Source organism: Callorhinus ursinus, unplaced genomic scaffold (assembly GCF_003265705.2).
Source record: "Callorhinus ursinus isolate GAN/ISIS: 27379988/994484 unplaced genomic scaffold, GSC_fseal_2.0 scaffold85, whole genome shotgun sequence".
NCBI lineage: Eukaryota > Metazoa > Chordata > Mammalia > Carnivora > Otariidae > Callorhinus > Callorhinus ursinus.
Genome location: NW_027397147.1, coordinates 2,415,211 through 2,434,773, shown reverse-complemented (window position 1 = coordinate 2,434,773; position 19,563 = coordinate 2,415,211). Strand labels below are relative to the sequence as shown.

Below are 19,563 nucleotides of genomic sequence, written 5' to 3'. Positions count from 1 at the left end.
TCTGTAGCAGGGCACCAGGCATGCAGGGAAGTGGCCGAGGGAGTGAGGCAGCCGTCACAGAGGGGGAGAGGGATCACCTTCAAGTGATTTGTTTCACGTGTCAATCTTTTAATGCATTAAAAAAAAAAAAAAAGACAAACTGGAAAACAGTTTTACATTGACCTGGAGGAGATCCTCACATATAGCCATTTTAACAAACCCCACAACCGCATATTAAGTCTGTCCAGCTCCTGCTAGATCCTAACCTTCAGGGCTGAACCATCTTTCCCTGTTCACAGCAGAATCAGAGCATTAAGCAAAGCCACGGTTCTCAGAGACCCTCCCTTCTAAATCTTTTAGACCAAGAGGTCAGAGCAGAACCAGTCAGGGTTGTGTTATTACCCAGGAGATGGTTAAAAACAGCACTGGTAACTTCATTTACCCCTTGGGGTTCTGTGCCCACAGAATGATTTCAGAGGCCCCCGTGTATGTATGTGATTGGGTCCAGGTAGAGATATTTTGGTCTGAAATGTGAAGTTTATGGCAAATACAGAGTGGATGAATGGCTCTAGGCCAAGAGGACAAGTGTCACAAATGCTATGTCTTCAAGGAAATAAGGCATATGCTGTTGCCTCCAAATACTGTGAGGCAAGGAGTGACTGCCAGACTAGTCCATCTACATGGCAGACTCATACCTGGGTCTTTGCAAAAATAAAATCTGGGTGCTGAGGGCCCCCCTTCCAGTGAAAGCCAAAGGCCCTAGAAGAGAATGCTAGAAAGTCTTTTATCAATCACCCTGGGTTAAAATAACACTTAAAGTCATTTCGGGAAGAAGAGAAATGCTAACCACCCCTCCTTTCAAGTTTTCGTAGCCAACAGGAATCTGGGCTCTGAAAAGTCACAAACACTTTCTCCCCCAAGACCATGAACAATTGTGGCAACTGGCCAAATGTGTTAGCTCAGGAAAGCTGGGAGTGACCCATGTGAGTGGTGTTCATTGTGGGCAGCTAATGGCCATGAGCAGTAGATCAGCTTCATAACCTCCACGCTGGGACAGTGCTCTGCTCTGCAGGCCTGTTTCGGCAGGATCCCGTCATCCACAGGACCAAGGAGTGGGCGTATTGGGAACAGATGATTCTGTGTTCCACAGATAATGGTATGAAGGGGCCATTAATAGATAAGGTTTAAGCACAGCATTTGGACACAACTCCTCCAGACATTCTGTTATTAAAGTCTTAGCTTAGAACCTGGAAGGACTGAGAAATTCTAAAGAATTAAACAAAACCAGACAAACCAAAAAAGAGGGTGGAAGGTATCAAAGACACAAGAGCTCTTTGTAGATGCTGGCTGGCTCACTTTGTCCCCAAGTTCATCTTAGAGCTCAAGCAAATTTGAGACACGAGGCAGAGACATTAGACCTGTGTCAAGGGCAAAAACTTCTGGTAGTAGCTCTTGGTGACGTCAATCATCAGCTCCTGGGTACATTCTGGGAGCTCCCCTGAAAACAGTCCTGGGGAAAGAAAGACCTGGTCAACCAACTGGAGCTGGGGGAGGCCAGCAGCTCTGATTTCGATTTAAACCACTACAGGGCCCTTTCCTTTACTCATGAGCATCGAAATGCTAGGTCTTCCAGCTTCAATGCTAGCAGAATATTTCTACTGACCGTATCTTCAAGATGATATTTTCGTGTGTGTGGGGAGACAAATAACACAATTCCCCGAATGGATAAATACCTTCCAGGTAAAAGAGGTTTGTACATTACTGCATGATCTGAAGAGTTAAGGCATCTCCGACTACATGGGACGTTGTTCCAGACAAAGATTTGTTCATCCCCTGGATTGTGGTATGACACCTGCTAGGCAAACCCAGGTGAGCACCCTTTGAGGTAAGAAACTGTTCTGTTGTTCATACAATGAAACTGAATCCAATCCCCACACCTGCTACATACAGACAAATCATGGATGGGAGTAGAACAGAAATATCCTAACAAAAGACAAAAATTTGTATTTAAGGATTTCTGGAAAAGAGGCACTCTCATACACTATGGGCAGAAGTGTACATTTATACAACCATTTGGAAGAGCAATTTTGGAAAATGTAGCAAAACTTTTAGAAGTTCATACCCTGTGACCTGACAAGCCAATTTCTAAGAATTTATCCTACAAATAACCTTGCCCAGTTGATCAATATACATACAAGAATAGTAATGCAACTAAGTTTCTAATAGTGAAAAACCAGGTACAACGTCTAATGGTCCATTATACCAGGGAATGGATCAGTTACACTGTGGTACATTTATGTAATGAAAACCATGCAACCATGAAAAGGAATGAGGGGAATCTCTTCATACTGACAAGAAAAGATGCCCAAGATACACTGTTAAGAAAGCAAATTTCCAAATAGAACAGAAAGTGTGAATCTATTTGTACAGGTATAAACCAGTTTTATATATCTGTGTTATACACACAAGTACATATATACACAGATATGGTACACACACCTGTGCGTTAATATACATACAAAACAAACAAACATGCTTGCACATATAGAGAGAGAAAACAACAGGTAGGATAGAAAAAAAAGGTCTAAAAAATATAAAATTCTCACAGGTATCTTTTACAAATGAGCAGCCTACGTTAGATTTGCAAACATATGTTTGGTCTGCACAGTATTTAATCTTTTAAAAAAGTTAGCAGCCAACACTCAAAAATTCAGAGATCCCACGTAGATATTCAGATTTTTAGCTCCTCGTGAACTATCAGAAGTTCTTAAAATGTTAGGTCTGTACTCTTGGCCAGCCATGATAGGCTGTCACTTCAATCACGTCTGTCTGACTCCTACAGGCAGTTTTGGCTTTTTGGTTCCTGACCCAGGTTCTTTCTGGATGGTTTGCCTTTCATTTTGTTCCACTATTCAGTGACATGCAGTGGAGCCTTCCAAAAATGTGCCAGTTGTCCTACAACCTTAGGCCTCTTTACTAAGGATGAAGATTGCCAACAGCATTATCTAGATGGTTAGCATTTGTTTGTGAAACTACTAAAAACGAACGTGGGAAGTATCTTGTCACAGTGCAGAAAGTACTGGACTCTAAATAAGGGGTCTTAAGACCTAGTCAAGGCTTTCCCACGAACCAGCTCTGACCCTATGGACAACCCAATCTCTCTAGGCCTGTTTCTCCATCTACACAATGATCTCTATGGTCTCAGGCAGTTTGAATCCTCCATCAGAACCTCCAAACACAGCGCTTATTTGAATTTCAAATACCAAGTACTGCCTCCTTGCCTCGGCCATCGATGCTCAAAGACCACAGTTGGTTCTAAGGACCCTGAATAAGTTAAAAGAGGTTAAGATATTTCTCTGGCAATATACTTCTCACTGCAGATCAGATACCTGTCTGACAATCAACCTAAAATGACTGCTGGGGCTGTTCGGATCTGCACTTGCTAAGAATGATGATACTTTCTCACAGTGGGAACCTAATATAGGGATAATCACTTAGCAAGGCTCTTCCTCCTTTGCAAAAGCAAAAGCTGTTTCAGCTCTTCTGAAACAGCAGAACAGCCCATTTCCTCCCCAAAGAATCTGAATGGATGATTTTCTACATCTTTGAAACCCACAGTCAATGATCTGAGTGATGAGTTTTTTAATTGGAAAAGTAACTAAGCCACCCAGGGGTACATCTCATATATTGCCAAATCTCTCGCTATAAATAGCATCTTCCATCTGTGAATCTCTGGTGTGCCTCTGTCCATGTTGCATGAGTTCAACCACGTAAAAACATATAGAGAAGAAAAGAGACTGCCTTGGGGTGGGGGTGGGAGACATGAGGTTTTCTTCTTCCTTCTGTTTTTCTGTGTTTTCCAAGTTTTCTAGGAGGAGCATGTAATCACTTTTGTTTGCTCACATGTTTAGCCATTGGGAACTCTGAGCTCACGAGGGTTTTACCTAAGGGCATTCCATTAGCCAAGGTCGAGAGGGGATATATTTGCTTCTCTCAGGTGTCCTAGAGCTATCGTTGGTCTTAGACCATGTTTTATGTCAACTTTTCAGTTTGGGCATTCCTGGGCAGTGTGGGAAGTAGAAGTTCAAAATCCCAACCAACACGAAGGCATTGTTAGAATTCTCTGGAGAGACTTTTTCTTTTTCCACCCAGAGCCCAGGCCAAGAGAGGCTTGCTTCTTTGTACTTTCCCTGTGCTGGTGGCAGGTTGACTCTAGATCAACTTTTATTGAGAGATCACTCTTCAAGAGGATCTCTCTGCCATATAAGGCTTTCTCTCTCATCCCCACAGAAGTATCAAACCCTAAACCACTCTACTTATTATGAAGATGCATAAACCTAACCATGCTTATAGTGTGGGTTTAGTCTCCTCTTTGTTTCTGACCCTTGGAATTTCCTTGTGAACTCGATTGTGCATTTAAAAAGATACTGGTTACATTTTTAGATAGCATTTCTAGGTAATCTGTAGCAGGAGAATTTTTAAATTAGCTAGATCAATACATTGTCAGAGATAAAAATTGCATGCATTACTTTTGTGAAGGAAAATGAGATTGAGCTTTCATAATCAACACCAAGCTTACCTGGGCAGCCTGAGAAGACGGTGAATGGTGGCACCACAGTTTCTGGGGGTAATACTGTGTTGTCAAGAATTTTGCAGCAATCTTTCAACACACATCGGCGCCCCTGAAATTAAAATCTTGTCACTAGGAAATAGAGCAGGAAATGCTCGAGTAAAAGTTGCCTTGTCTAACAGGAGAGGAAGAAAAGGGGAGTATGTCAGAGGGGGAGACGAATCATGAGAGATGATGGACTCTGAAAAACAAACTGAGGGTTCTAGAGGGGAGGGGGGGAGGGGGATGGGTTATCCTGGTGATGGGTATTAAGGAGGGCACGTTCTGCATGGAGCACTGGGTGTTATGAAGAAACAATGAATCATGGAACATTGCACCAAAAACTAATGATGTAATATATGGTGATTAACATAACAATAAAAAAAGTTGCCTTGTCTGCTGCATGGAATGCTATTTTATATATTCTCCATTCATGATATCATACAATAGACAGAGCCAATGACAAGAGGTTTGGCCACAATTCCCTACTTCAGGTGACAAGCAGGAGGAGATGGGGGTATGAGTAAGTGTGTGTGTGTGTGTGTGAGTGTGTGTACATGAACTTGGGGAAGGAATTATATGCTAGGGACAGTTCAGGTTATCTTAGGTATTATAGACTGAAATTCAGTCTCCCAAGAGTTGTAGAATTTTTTTTCTTAAATTTAGTGGACATCTACTTTTTTGCTTGTCCAACATTTGATCCCCCTTCTTCTGGTAACAGAACCTGTATTGTCCTTGGTAACACCCGTCTGCCCATGACAGTCCCCTATCCTAACCCCAAACCCCAAGCCTGGCCACAAGGACTGTTTTATGGAATGAGCCAAATCAGTCTGATGAATCACAACATCAAGGCTTCTGCTGGGACTACTGGGAAAGGAAGCTCTTTCCAGTGGGGTCTCTAGAGGACAGGACAGACATTTGGACCAGCTGTCTTGTTTCCAAGAGGGAAGAACCTGCCTGACAGCCTCCCAGAGGAAAGCGGGAAAGAGAAGGAGATTAATTCTCATGACATCAGTTGAACCCCTGGAGCCACCTGTGCATAGAATTAGGGTCTACTTTTGTACTCTTGGTTCATATTAGCCAATATGTTCATTTTGAAAGTTTAGGCCAAGTCTTATGCTTGACCTTATTCACTGCGGCCACTTTTGAATTCTGCATCATCCACAGCATTCTAAGGGCAAGAAATAAGGTCTGGTAGATCCGTTTCCTGGGTTAAAGGGAAGGGGAGGCTTCTTCTACATACAGATTAAAGTTGTGCCTCAGACTACCTGCTGAGTAAGTGAAAGTTTTGGTCTTCACCGACTGCATTTACATCACCAGGGCCTGTGAGTTCACTTGTGTCCTGGTCAGAGGATCTGATAAAACGTACTTGACTGACAATGTAGAATCCCTAACAACATCAGGACAATGCTAACCTGTCTAGATCTCAGATTTTACCAAAGAATATGAAAGATACTTTGATTTGGTTGTATTTAAAATTTCCCAATTATTAATAAATGCCCAAATCATATGTATTTCCAGGAATTTCCAGGTAGATTGCTAAATGAATTTTTTAGAAAGCTTATACCTCAAAGGTCTGAATTTTTTAAGTGACTACTAAGCTGTCTCTGGTGAGGTGGATAACAGCCCTGGCAATACTTGCCACTATCTATAGCTTAGAAACAAGTTATAACCGCAGCTCTCCATTCATTCTTGGAAAATTCTCTCCCATGAATTACCTGCTAGTGGCAATTCCCAAAATACAGCAGCTGGCCAGCTCCCCTGGTGACTCCCAAATTAACCCAAAGACGTCCTATGACACCTAAGCTCCTAATAATTCTGATGAAGCGCATAGGGCACTGGGTGGAAAGAAGCCAAATGTGCTGCGTGAAGCATGACACATTCACACAGAGGGATCTGTAGACAAAGGGCCCTGGAAAAGAAGAGCAGTGAGAATAAAACTTCCGCTGTGTACCACTGGCTACCACACAGCCTGGAGGCACCTGCTGTGTCCACTCGTTAGCCATTTTGCCCACTCAGGCAAATGATGCTTAATCAGCTTCCAGAGCATTCTGGGCAAGCTGATGAATTAAACAGCAGCAAAAGTCAAAACACAGGTACTTCTTAGGCATGAGTGCATTGGCAATAGATGAGGAGGTGAAAAGCTGAAACCGCTTCTTTATTCTTTCCTGGAGGACTTTCCCAGGAGGAGTCAAGAACTCCATGTTGCCAGTATTACAGCTATACCTGTTATCTCCAGATACAAGTTATTCAGCGTCCCTTAGCCTTGGGTTCCTGGTCTGGGAAACAGGACATAAAACCGAACTGCAGGACTGCTGTGAGGATTAGAGACAATAAATGTAAAGCTCACAGCACGGTAACAGAGACTATGAAGATTGTCTGTGAGGCTTTTCCTGCAAGCATCTGGGCAGCTCTGACTGGCAACTATACCTTCACACATCCGAAAGGAGTTAGACCACCAAATGGGTGCTATCGGAAGGATCTGTGGGTCATGGGGCTAACTGGACTCTAAAAGAGTCCCTGCTAGCTACAAGATTCTAGAGTTTTAAAAGAATCTTTCTCCTGAGATTACTTGAGAATTTGTAAAAGGCTCAGCAAATAGGTACTTATGTCTGAACTGATGTATCAGAAAGGGGCACAAAAAAGCAGAGCGAGACAAGAAGATTAGAACTCCCTATGCACTGGGAACAGCATTTGGATTTTAATGTTTCAGACAGTTAGCTCCAGGGATAAAGGACGGGGCTAACACACTAGGCTACTATGAGCATGTCATCACTTTGCTGAAGAAAATGCCAGAAAAATCCAGCTGTGGCTTAGAAAGCCAACTTCTGTCACACAAAATGAGGGGACAGGATGGATTTCACAATTTTCCCCCTTTCTTCAATATCATGCCAAATGAAAGACCCTCTGTCTCTAATATATATGAAGGGACTCCTTTGGAGGAGAATATTTGGCAAAACAACCTCTTTCCTTAATTCTGCGTAACAGGCCAGATTGGGATGTTTTCCACAGCAATGTGGCTCTCCACTGCATGGTCCATCTTTACTGTGCTCTCATGGCTTGCAGAATGTGACCACAGGGTTTCTACAAGTATTTTATTCTTGAGTATTAGCCAGAACAGAGAGCTGCCTCTGTATTACTGGGAATAGCTATTTAAAACATGAAAAGTCCTTGGCTTTTCCTAGAAGCTAGGATTTGGGTACAAATTTAAAATATAGGAAACAGGGGCACCTGGGTGGCTCAGTCGTTAAGCGTCTGCCTTCGGCTCAGGTCATGATCCCAAGGTCCTGGGATCAAGCCCCACATTGGGCTCCCTGCTCAGCGGGAAGCCTGCTTCTCCCTCTTCCGCTCCCCCCTGCTTGTGTTCCCTCTCTGGCTGTGTGTCTCTCTCTGTCAGATAAATAAATAAAATCTTAAAAAAATATAGAGGAAACATTTTCCCTAACTCTTAAGGCAGTTCAACTCTGGTCATTAGCATTCTCACCCAGGATGTTCTCATAAATCCCAACTGAAATCAAGCTCTTCATCTATGAAATACTGAGAAATCCAACTTTGTAAAGCCTTGGCCAGATGAAACAAGTAGATGCCAAGGCTCCTGTGGACCAGGATCCCACATGTCCACTGAGCAAGGGCCCACTTGTACCCCACATGCCCATCACCCTGAACTACTTGGAGTTCCCCTAATGTTATGCCCCTTGTCCCCACTAGACTGTACGATCCTGGAGGTAAAGCAACAGGTAGGCCATAAAGCAGGCATGGCTATTCATTAAGCCTGGGTTCAAATCCCAGCTCTACCACTTCATAGCTCTGTCAAATCCCCTAATTTCTAAGGTCTTCAGGCTTGTTGTCTGCAAATAGGGATAATAACAGTTAACTACCATCCTTGGATGGTTATGAGGGTCAAATGAAAAAAATCAAAGGCAAGAGTTTAACATCTTATAGAAGAGGTTAGATAATGTTTAACCGTGATTATTGATGCCTAGAAAACTCCAAATCCAGTAATGATTCGAGTAGACCAGAAACTACTTCTACCCTGCTTGGCCACAGAAGCAGAGGCCCACTGATGTGAGGGATGGGAGCTGGAGGGGCAGTAAGGACGTTTAGCCAGCCAAGACACCATACTCACAATCACACAGTTCTTGCCAACGTGAACGTAAGAGCCAATCTGAGCTGCGTTGACCACACAATCTTCCTCAATAAAGACATGGTCCCCGATATGTAAAGGAAAGAATGCAACGCTAGAGAAGGAAAAGAAGATGAACAAAAGAAAATATCAAGGTGATTTGCTTTTGGTCAAGGTTTACAGAACTGCTGATCATACTCTCAACTTCATCATCTTGTCTTAATAAGACTGCTCCTAAAAGGAAGGAATCCTCAGGCTAGGAGAATTCTATAATGAAATCAGAAATATTGGACCAAGCAGTGTGCAAGGAAACAGCAAGACAGAAGCAGCGAGACCTTCCAAGCTAAAAGAGCTGGCACCAAATGAATGCGTGTTTTGCTCATTCCTGCCTCCTTGGAAATGCTCACAGGTCACATTTTCGGTAATCTGCCCTACAATGTTGTAGGGGACTGACATCAGTTCCTGGGATGTATTTTCTACCATTCAACATTTCAAAAATTTGTATTTTCACTGATTTTACTGAGTACCTACTGTATGCCAGACTCTATGCTAGAAATTGGAGACAGAATGGCAAGCAAAAAGGACACCATCTGGCCCACGAGGAGCTAGCAATCAAGAAAAGAGAGATTAAACAAATGATTATATAAGTAATTAATTACAACTACAACAAGTACTACAAAGTAAAAAATACCAAGTTATAAGCAGAGACTTCACCTAGATTGGAAGTTTGGTAAAAGCTTAATTGAAAGTGACATTTAAGGGGCACCTGGGTGACTCAGTTGGTTAAGCATCTGACTTCGGCTCAGGTCATGATCTCAGGGTCCTGGGATCAAGTCTCGTGTTGGGCTCTGCACTCAGTGGGGAGTCTGCTTCCTCTCTCCTTCTCCCTCTGCCCATCCCCATGCTCATCTGTCCTCTCTCTCTCTCAAATGAATAAATAAAATCTTAAAAAAAAAAGTGACATTTAAGCCAAGAATTGAAGGAGGAGGAGTCAGTAGGCTTTCTCCAGACTTCTGACATCATTGCCATTCTCCATGATTCCTCAAACGTCATTGACCGTGGTTCTATGATCACATTTACAAGTAACTTCAGTACCTTGGGATGGAAAATATTTGGACTAGAACTAAAATAAAGTAGCTGGATGCTCACTGGCTCTATCTAGTCCTGTGCTCTATTTTGTCAGAGACGATACCTGTCCTCCCTGGACCTATAGTTTATTTAAATCTTCCTTAATCCATTCGTATTTTTGATCTGGGACCCTTGTGTGACAATGAATTCCTTGATCTTATCAGTCTACAGCAGCACTGTCAGCACCTGAATTTTAAATTAAAAATTCCAAACTTGATATTATTATCTGGTTCTTGTATTGAGATACATGGGGTGGGGGACAGGGGAATCCATGCTCACTTGCTGTTCATGTGTTGCTACTTACACTTTTGTATTCCTGTATTTCTCATGTGGACTATTCCTATTTACACATCCTACTGTTCACCAATAAACCCCCTATTTGTTCTCGGAGCTCTTCCGAGACCATAGCCAGCACAGTAATGCCGCTATCAGAAGGGGGAGCCAACGATTCTGGCAGAGTACCTGTCACAGTGTGGAACCACGAAAGCCCACCACAAGGATTTCTCAGTTCCCCCCAATAGCCTTCTGAGCTAATGAGCAAATGTTTTGACGTGAATGATTTGCAGTGATTCCCTGCTCCCATTCCTGTCTGTAATGGAAAGCCTGGAGTCTGACTTCATTCTGAGACATGCAGGATGATTCCTGTGTGCTTTACTCCCAGGTATTATAGTCTGAGTTGGTTGCTTTCTTTACTGTTCCTCCCTAACCATGTTCAGCCCTATGATAGGAGTGTCACAATACACAGTGGCTATCACACTATAGTATCACATTCTATAGTAGCCATCTCTGTATGTAAGTAAGTGTTTCTACTACTAGGTTTTTGAGAACTTTGAGGCAGGAACGCTATTTCATCCATCTTCATGTACCCATCTTATAATCTAGTGACTGACACAAAGAAAGCACTCAATCAATGCTTGCTAAATTACTCAATGAAATGCAGATGGTGCCACAGGTAGGAGCCAGGAGGGAAAAGAGAGAGGCAAAACAACAACAACAAAAATACCAGCACATCAGGCATGGTGGACAGTTTTCCTGCCCTGTCCATGCCCTTCCCTGGATAATCCTTACTCCCACTGACAGAACGGTGGCCCTGACTTGCCCCTGCCCTCTGAGTCAAAACTGTTTAGACCAGGGGTGGGCACTTAACTCCAGCTAAGCCAATCAGATTCCCTCTGCCAAGATTCTGGAAATAAGACCTAAAATCTTTGGCTGGTATCTTTTGAAGCCTGAATAGAGAACTGATATAAATAAGGGGCTGAGGCAGCATGGTTGGCTCCATGAGAAAAGGGGGACAACAAAGCCAACGTGAAAGAGAAGAGAGGGAGGCAGAAATGCAGGGACAAAGACCGACAAGAAACAACATAATCTCGGTGACAGAGCGATAGACAGCATAGTTGTCTTGATTCTGGCTAGCTGTCCAATTACAGGTTCTAGTCCCTATGAGGCCTGGCCCCTTTTCCTACCCTTATATTCAATTAAATATGCCGGCATCTCTTCATCAGAACCCCCTCTGCCTTTGCCAATTAAAGTGGATTCTGTTTCTGGCAACCAACCAACAACTAGACTAAGACAACCACCACCAGTGTTGTGTTCATTACAGTGAATTCCTCCTCAGTGACCCAAACAATAGCACAGACCTGCTCCTTACACCACAACTCAACACCCGGAATACACCACCCGTAGCAGCATCTCTCACAAGACTGAAACAAGGTAAGTAAATTACATACCCTTTGCTGAATTTCTTGAACGGTGGCCTTATGACACTCCGACTTTTCACAACACAATGACGTCCAACTCTTACATTTGCTAGATCCCCTCGGATAATACAGTCATTCATCACAATGGTCTACAAAATAAAGCACATTTTAAAAAGCTACCAACAGGGTGCCTGGGTGGCTCAGTTGGTTAAGCGACTGCCTTCGGCTCAGGTCATGATCCTGGAGTCCCGGGATCGAGTCCCACATCGGGCTCCCTGTTCAGCAGGGAGTCTGCTTCTCCCTCTGACCCTCTTCCCTCTCGTGCTCTCTATCTCTCATTCTCTCTCTCTCAAATAAATAAATAAAATCTAAAAGAAATAAAATAAAAAAATAAAAAATAAAAAGCTACCAACATAGCCCAAAACACAACAAAAAAGAGTAGGTAAGTAGGCACTGATTGAAGTTATGCTATGATCTACTGAGTCACACATTCTGTCAAAAGGGATAACTTTAAGGTAAAGAGAACTGCCCTCCTAACACTGACTCAGCTAGGGGCGCCTGGGTGGCTCAGTTGTTAAGCATCTGCCTTCATCTTGGGTCATGATCCCAGAGTCCCAGGATCGAGTTCTGGGATCAAGTCCCACATCGGGCTCCCTGTTTGGTGGGGAGTCTGCTTCTCCCTCTGCTCTTCACCTTGCTTGTGCTCTCTTTCTCTCTTTCTTAAATAAATAAATAAATAAAATCTTAAAAAAAAACTGACTCAGTTGAAGATGTTCCCAGGATCATGAGCTTTGCCCTTAATATCCCATAAATAGGACTCGTTGAATAAATAGACCTTTACTAAGAATGCCTGTAGCTGACCTAGTTTACTCACTACTTCAGATGCACTTGATTCTACCTGCCCTTAAGCCTTGGCTGCTTGCTCAGTGAGAATCCAGGCTGCTCTTACCTTTGTCCAATCTCCCAATACTACTGACTACCTCCAGCTTCATGCTCCTGGAGGTAGGCCTACTGAGTTCATGGTTTCTCTCCCAAATTCTGGACGCAGATGAAGTGCTACACTGCAGGGTATGATATCCAGCTGCCCCAAAGATTGCCTGGATGGGCTTCAGGGTGAATTATGTAACTCAGAAGTTTGGGGGAATTAATGCCCCATACTTGGTAAAGAGTAGGCATTCTGGAAATGTCTTTTGAATAAATGGGGTAAAAAAAAAAAAGTGCATATGGCTGGGGTTACAGCTGGACAAGTAAGCTGGGCCTAGGGCTTATGAGGCATTATGTATACTGAGTACAGAAGCTTAGGCTTTTTCCCTAGAGGATAGAGAGGATATAAGAAATCAAAGTTTTTAAGCAGAAGATTAACACACTGAATCTTCATTTTAGAAATATTACTCTGAAAGCAGTCTAGAGTGAATGGAGGAGGCAGGTAAGACTGGAGGGAAGGTGACACTTTAGATGACTACAGTGGATCAAGGTAAAATGAGAGAATGGGCCTTCTCTATGACAATAGTTGTGCATGAAGAAAAGAGAAATACAAGGTAGAGGAATCTGATCAAGCCTCCAGATCTACTAATTAAGAGGGAGGAGAGGGGCAGAAAGATCGCATTCAACAACCATGTAAATAGAATTGGCCAAATTCAAAATTTGAAAATTCTACAGAACAATGAGCCAGTTTCTTCAACATATAAGTGGGATGGAGAGGAAAACAGGCTGGGGGAAAAGAACTGTTACAGGCTTAAAGAGTCCTGAGAGATATATCAACCAGATGCAATGTGTACTTGACCTTGTTTGGATCCTGATTTGACTAAACCAACTGTAAAAAGACATGTTAAGATACTAGAAGATTGAACATGGACTGAGGATTAGATGATAGTAGGAAATAACTGGCTTCTTAAAAAATATATCATGATAAGGGTACTCTACACATTTTTTAAAATCTTTAAATCTTAGTGATATGTATTAAAATATTTATGGGTGAAATAATACAGTGTTTGCAATTTGCTTTAAAATACCCCAACTCCCTGCCCCGCCCCTGGTCAAAATAGGTATCTGTTTGTGGGGCAGGTACAGAGATGAAACAAGGACGTCAGAATATTGCTAACTGCAGAAGCTGGTGAATGAGTATATAGAGATTCATTATATGTTCTCTCTACTTTGGTATATGTCTTAAAAGTTGCATAACAATACTGCTCATCTATAAAAAGTAATGAATTGTTAATCCACTAATGTACACAACAGGGATAAATCTCAAAAACATTATGCTGAGTGAAAGAAGGCTGACAACAAAGAGTACATAATTCCCATTACAGGCAACTCTAGAAAATGCGAAAGTAATCTCTATTAGTCTTACACCAGTGGTTATCTGGGGCCAAGGGTAGTAGGAGGACTGACAGCAGAGGGGTCCAAGGAAATGAGGGTGATAGAAATATTTTATATCTTAATTGTGGTTGCATAGGTGTAAGCATCAGTCAAAACTTGTCAAACTGAGGGGCGCCTGGATGGCTCAGTTGGTTAAGCATCTGCCTCAGCTCAGATCATGGTCCCAAGGTCCTGGGATTGAGCCCCAAATCAAGCTCCCTGCTCAGCGGGGAGCCTGCTTCTCCCTCTCCCTCTACTCCTACCCCCTGGCTGGGCTCTCTCTCTCTCATTCACTCGCTCGCTCGCTCTCAAATAAATAAATCTTTAAAAAAAAAGCACCGGGGCGCCTGGGTGGCTCAGTTGGCTAAGCGACTGCCTTCGGCTCAGGTCATGATCCTGGAGTCCTGGGCTCGAGTCCCACGTCGGGCTCCCTGCTCAGCGGGGAGTCTGCTTCTCCCTCTGACCCTCCTCCCTCTCATGCTGTCTCTCATTCTTTCTCTCAAATAAATAAATAAAATCTTTTAAAAATAAATAAATAAAAGCACCAAAACTTGTCAAACTGCACACTTAAAATGGGTACAATTCATTGTATGTAAATTACATCTCAATAAAGATAACTTTGAAAATGTTCCACTATAGGGGCACCTGGGTGTCTCAGTAGGTTAAGCATCTGCCTTTGGCTCAGGTCATGATCTCGAGGTCGTGGGATCAAGCCCCACGTCGGGCTCCCTGCTCAGCAGGGTGTCTGTTTGTCCCTCTCCCTCTGGCCCTCTCCCTGCCTCATGCTCTCTCTTGCCCACTCTCTCTCGCAAATAAATAAAATCTTTAAAATAAATGTTCCACTATCAAATGTTAAAAATGGAAAAAAGGGAAGAGAATCTATATGACTTGGTCATTGTTTGATATTGGAGAAAGAGAGAAAGGGAATCTAGGATGAGAGTCTAGAATGGGGTAAGCGATTCTGGAGACTGGACTGGATGACAAATTCAACTGTGAAATGCTATTTGAGGTATCTGTTGGATGACCACCAAGCAGTTGAAATGAAGGTCTGGGGCCCAGGACAGAAGAGGTAGATGGGGAACACCTCAAATACAGGTGAATTTAGATATGTCACTAACCTGAACACCAGGCTCTGAGAAATTACTAAAAAAGAAGTGGGCTCCTACTTCGAAGAGTTTACCAATGTCACCTGCATATGTTCGGTCTATAAAACCTCTATCAGTAAAAAAGATAATTTCTAATCAGCTGCTGACTATAAAGGACTATAGTTCCTCTTGGTTTTAAAAAATGGTCTCCTTCAAGTTTAAAGAGATATCTGCTTCTAGTATGTACTCTTTCATCTGAAATCCTTCATTTACTTTAATCATTGTTTTCTGTTTATGCTTCCATCTACAATCAGAGAAAATGACTTCCTTTTCTTTGGAGGAAAGCAGAATACCAAGAGTTCTGAGTATTTGGTAATGGTTGTTTTTGTTTTACTGTGTTTTAAACAAAGATAGCAATCTTAATCTGGAAATAAAGAAAATCCACAGAAGTCCCTCAGGCAGCCTAAATTACACTTCCATTTGAAGAAGCAAACATGAAAAACATTAAGTAATGGATAATCACAGGAGGTCAAAGAGATTTAGCATGAGGGACTCAAATCCTGGTTTCCTATCTCATAAGGAATGGAGCTGAAGATGAGAAGTCAGATTCAAAAGAGAGGCAGCAGGATGTTAAAATGAAAGTGAGTGCACATAAGGACCTCACAGGGAAAAAAATGGTAGTAGAGCAGAGTTCACTGAACTCAACAAAGGATGAGGCAGAGGTGGGAAGCTGGAGGTCTAAGAACCGCACCCAAAAACCTGTTTTGTTTGGCTCATGCACCTTCTTTCATCATTTGAATTTAATGCTATTATTTGAATAGTGGGACATTTTGCATTAAAACAATCCAGATTTCCAATGTCTTTTGAGAAAATATAGGTCTATATTCCCACATGGCAACAATCAGCTTGAGTTTAGCTAGGACAAGTATTCTTCAATTCACCAGGCCCCACCACTCTCTGTTGTTGGCACCCAGTCTTCCTTACTCATTTGATCCCTGCCTATCCCTGCAGGCACTATAACACCTGATATAGGGTTTAGGAAAATAGAAATCTCACAGTTCTGAAAAGGACAAAACAAAAAACTGGGAACAAAATAACCAGTAGGAGAGGGGATAAATGGAACTGTACACAGTAGTGAAAACGCACAAACGACAGTGAATCTTAGAAACAGAACTGAGAACAATGGTACTTAGTGTGATAGGTGTTTCCTACCGTGGTTATTATAAGTGAGTGTAAAAAAAGTAAGTAACAGAAAGCCAAGTAAAGCTAAACTATATATGTACATAGTTTACATGGATGTAAACGTGTATATATGTATTAGTTTACATCCTATAACATACATGAACTTTGAAAACATTATGCTAAGTGAAATAAACCAGAAAAAAAAGGACAAATATTATATATCTAGACTAGGCAAATTCACAGAGACAGGAAGTGGATTGAGGTTATTAGTGACTAGGCAGGGTGTGGGGGGCAGGGGTGGGGAGACGGGTAGGGAGATGGGGAGGAAACAGGGAGTTATTCCTTAATGAGTATGGAGCTTCTGTCTGGGTGATTAAAGTTTTAGAAATAGATAGTGGTGATGATTACACAATGGTTGTAAATAGAATTTTTTTTTTTAAGATTTTATTTATTTATTTGACAGAGAGAGAGAGAGAGAACAAGTAGGCAGAGAGGCAGGCAGAGGGAGAGGGAGAAGCAGGCTCCCCACGGAGCACGGAGCCCAATGCGGGGCTCGATCCCAGGACCCTGGGATCATGACCTGAGCCGAAGGCAGCCGCTTAACCAGCTGAGCCACCCAGGCGCCTCAATAGAATTTTTTTTTTAAGTAGGCTCCACACCCAGTGTGGAGCCCAATGCGGGGCTTGAACTCACAGCCCTGAGATGAAGACTTGAGCTAAGATCAAGAGTAGGACGCTCAACCAAATGAGCCACCCAGGCACCCCAATTGTAAATACAATTAATGCCAATGGATTGTACACTTAAAAACAGTTAAAGTGGCAAATTTTGTCACATATATTTTATAACAATTTAATAAAGAAATGTTCCCTACAAAAATCACAGAAAATGTTTTGAAATTACCTAAGGGATTTTTTTTTTTAAAGATTTTATTTATTTATTTGACAGAGAGCGAGAGACACAGCGAGAGAGGGAACACAAGCAGGGGGAGTGGGAGAGGGAGAAGCAGGCTTCCTGTGGAGCTGGGAGCCCGATGCGGGGCTCAATCCCAGGACCCTGGGATCATGACTGAGCCAAAGGCAGACGCTTAATGACTGAGCCATCCAGGTGCTCACCTTAGGGATTTCTAAAAAACTCTACACATTGGGGCGCCTGGGTGGCTCAGTCGTTAAGCGTCTGCCTTCGGCTCAGGTCATGATCTCAGGGTCCTGGGATCGAGCCCCGCATCGGGCTCCCTGCTCTGCGGGAGGCCTGCTTCTCCCTCTCCCACTCCCCCAGCTTGTGTTCCTTCTCTCGCTTTGTCTCTCTCTGTCAAATAAATAAATCAAATCTTTAAAAAACAAACAAACAAACAAAAAAAAACTCCACACATTTGCTAATGAGTCAGACTGGGGTTAACTGAATTTTCTAATTCTGTGCAGGAACAGTGTGTCTATAATTACTAATTATACCTAATTACTGAACTATATTTCTTTCTATTAAATCTCATGATGAGCTGATGGAGATAGCAATTGTGTCTCTACTGAAAAAATTTATGATTGCTTGATTATAGTGAGACTGTTTTCCCTTTGAAGTTAGAGATGTAACATTTCAAAGAAAAATGGCAGGAAAAACTATGGGTTCAGTGTTTGTCAAGTTCAAATATATCTTGATATTTTCTCTGGTTCTGAAATGTCCTAATATTATTCCCAAGTTTATACTCATCTCTCTGCTATTTCAATTTATTTAGACTACAAATTCTCAGCCTTTCATATTCCATTTTGCAAATCTGTTTCATGGTTTAGTGTCTTTTCCAATTCTCTCTTTTTTTAAAGATTTTATTTATTTATTTGACACAGAAAGAGAAAGTGCACAAGCAGGGGGGTGAAGCAGAGAGGGAGAAGCAGGCTCCCCGCTGAGCAGGGAGCACAACTGGGGCTCAATCCCAGGACCCTGAGATCATGACTTGAGCCTAAGGCAGACATTTAACCGAATGAGCCACCCAGGCGCCCCCCCCATTCGCAAATTAATTTTAAGAGTTTCAGTTAATGCTGAATCATTATTACTAAACAGTTAATTATACTACTATACTTTATAGCTTCTACACTAAAATATTTTGTTGCCTATTTATGTTTGTGTCCATTAGTTTAGGGCACATCACAATACTTTAAAATAATTTCAGTTCTATATACTAGGTGCCATGGTATATACCATTCCTGGCATAAAGGGGAAAACGTTTTCTGTTGCCTCCTTTTATTGAATCTTTTTTGTATTCAATAAAATTTGGAGAATGAAAAAGAGAATTTTTCAATGTACAGCAATAAATGGGAGACATAGCAACATATTATGTGCCCTCCCGATGTGATAATTAGTGGAAAGAAAGCAAAGGTATGCATCCTGGAACTGGCTTGGTCCCTTACCTTGCCATTAAGAACGATGTTCTGACTTCCACACAATACGGACTGGCGACTAACTTTGTTTCCAGATGCCTGAAAGCAAAGAGCAGAAAATGGGGATAAGCAAACTGAGTGGATTCTGGACTACAGGTTTCCATCAAGAAAGCTGCTACTGGAGAGGAAAGGACTTGAAATGGGGCAAAGTCTTCAATGAAATGAGTACAGGATATCAAAGCAAGGATGGATTTGGAAACTGTGGATTCCAAGAAGGGATCCAGAATTTGGATGTGGTAGGTCTAGAGCCTAATAACATCAGACACGGGGATTCAAGTTTCAGTTCTATATCCAGGATAATGACTTAACCGATTATCAGAGTTGCAAGAATTCATAGCAACGCGGACTGAGCACTTACCCTACTTCGATCAATTTACACGCATCGTGTATTGACTATAAAAGACCTAACCGTCTTTTAGCAAGAGTAATAAATTACGACACGTTAGTTTAAAAAAAAAAAACTTCCGAAAGGCCCGAAGCCTGGAGTTGTTATTGATATTAAGGTGGATGAGACTTGTCCTGCTTTCTGGAAGGCATTTTATCTTTAGGAAATCAGGAATAAATAAAAAAGCCTAAACTGGCCATGCAAGGAAGAAATAACAAAGCTGGGCCATTCACTAAGTGATCTAGGTAATCTCGGACTAAACGCCAAAGGGACCCAGGGTGGGGCAGGGACAGGATGGGGACACCAGCCTCAAAGGGACGCAGGCTCGGAAAAGGGAGTGCAGATGTCTAGACACGCGCACCGTCTCGATGTACTCGGACTTGTTGTAAAGCAGCTCGCCCAACTCCATGGTCACCAACTCCTTGTCGCAGCTCCGGTTCCTGTCAAAGCCTGTCAGCCGGTCAGTCAGACTGGGATTCAGGCTACTTCCGGCCGCTCCTCCACTTCCGCTCTGGGCGTCCTCCGCTCTTATCCGCAGCTCGGCTCTCCGCTAGGAGGCCCCGCTCTATTACTCGGCTGTCTCCAGCTGCG

The 19,563-nt window shown here is 42.5% G+C and overlaps 1 protein-coding gene across 1 annotated transcript; it reads right to left on the bottom strand.

Annotated features, from left to right (window-relative positions):
• Positions 1 to 87: 87 nt before the first annotated feature.
• DCTN5 (dynactin subunit 5) lies at positions 88 to 19,506 on the bottom strand. Its single transcript, XM_025855471.2, has 6 exons — positions 19,334 to 19,506; positions 18,558 to 18,626; positions 11,567 to 11,685; positions 8,715 to 8,826; positions 4,559 to 4,661; positions 88 to 1,489 (listed from the first exon to the last, which is right to left on the bottom strand). Exons 1-6 carry the CDS (start codon positions 19,379 to 19,381, stop codon positions 1,392 to 1,394), a joined length of 549 nt encoding a protein of 182 aa, XP_025711256.1. The 5' UTR covers positions 19,382 to 19,506; the 3' UTR covers positions 88 to 1,391.
• Positions 19,507 to 19,563: the final 57 nt, after the last annotated feature.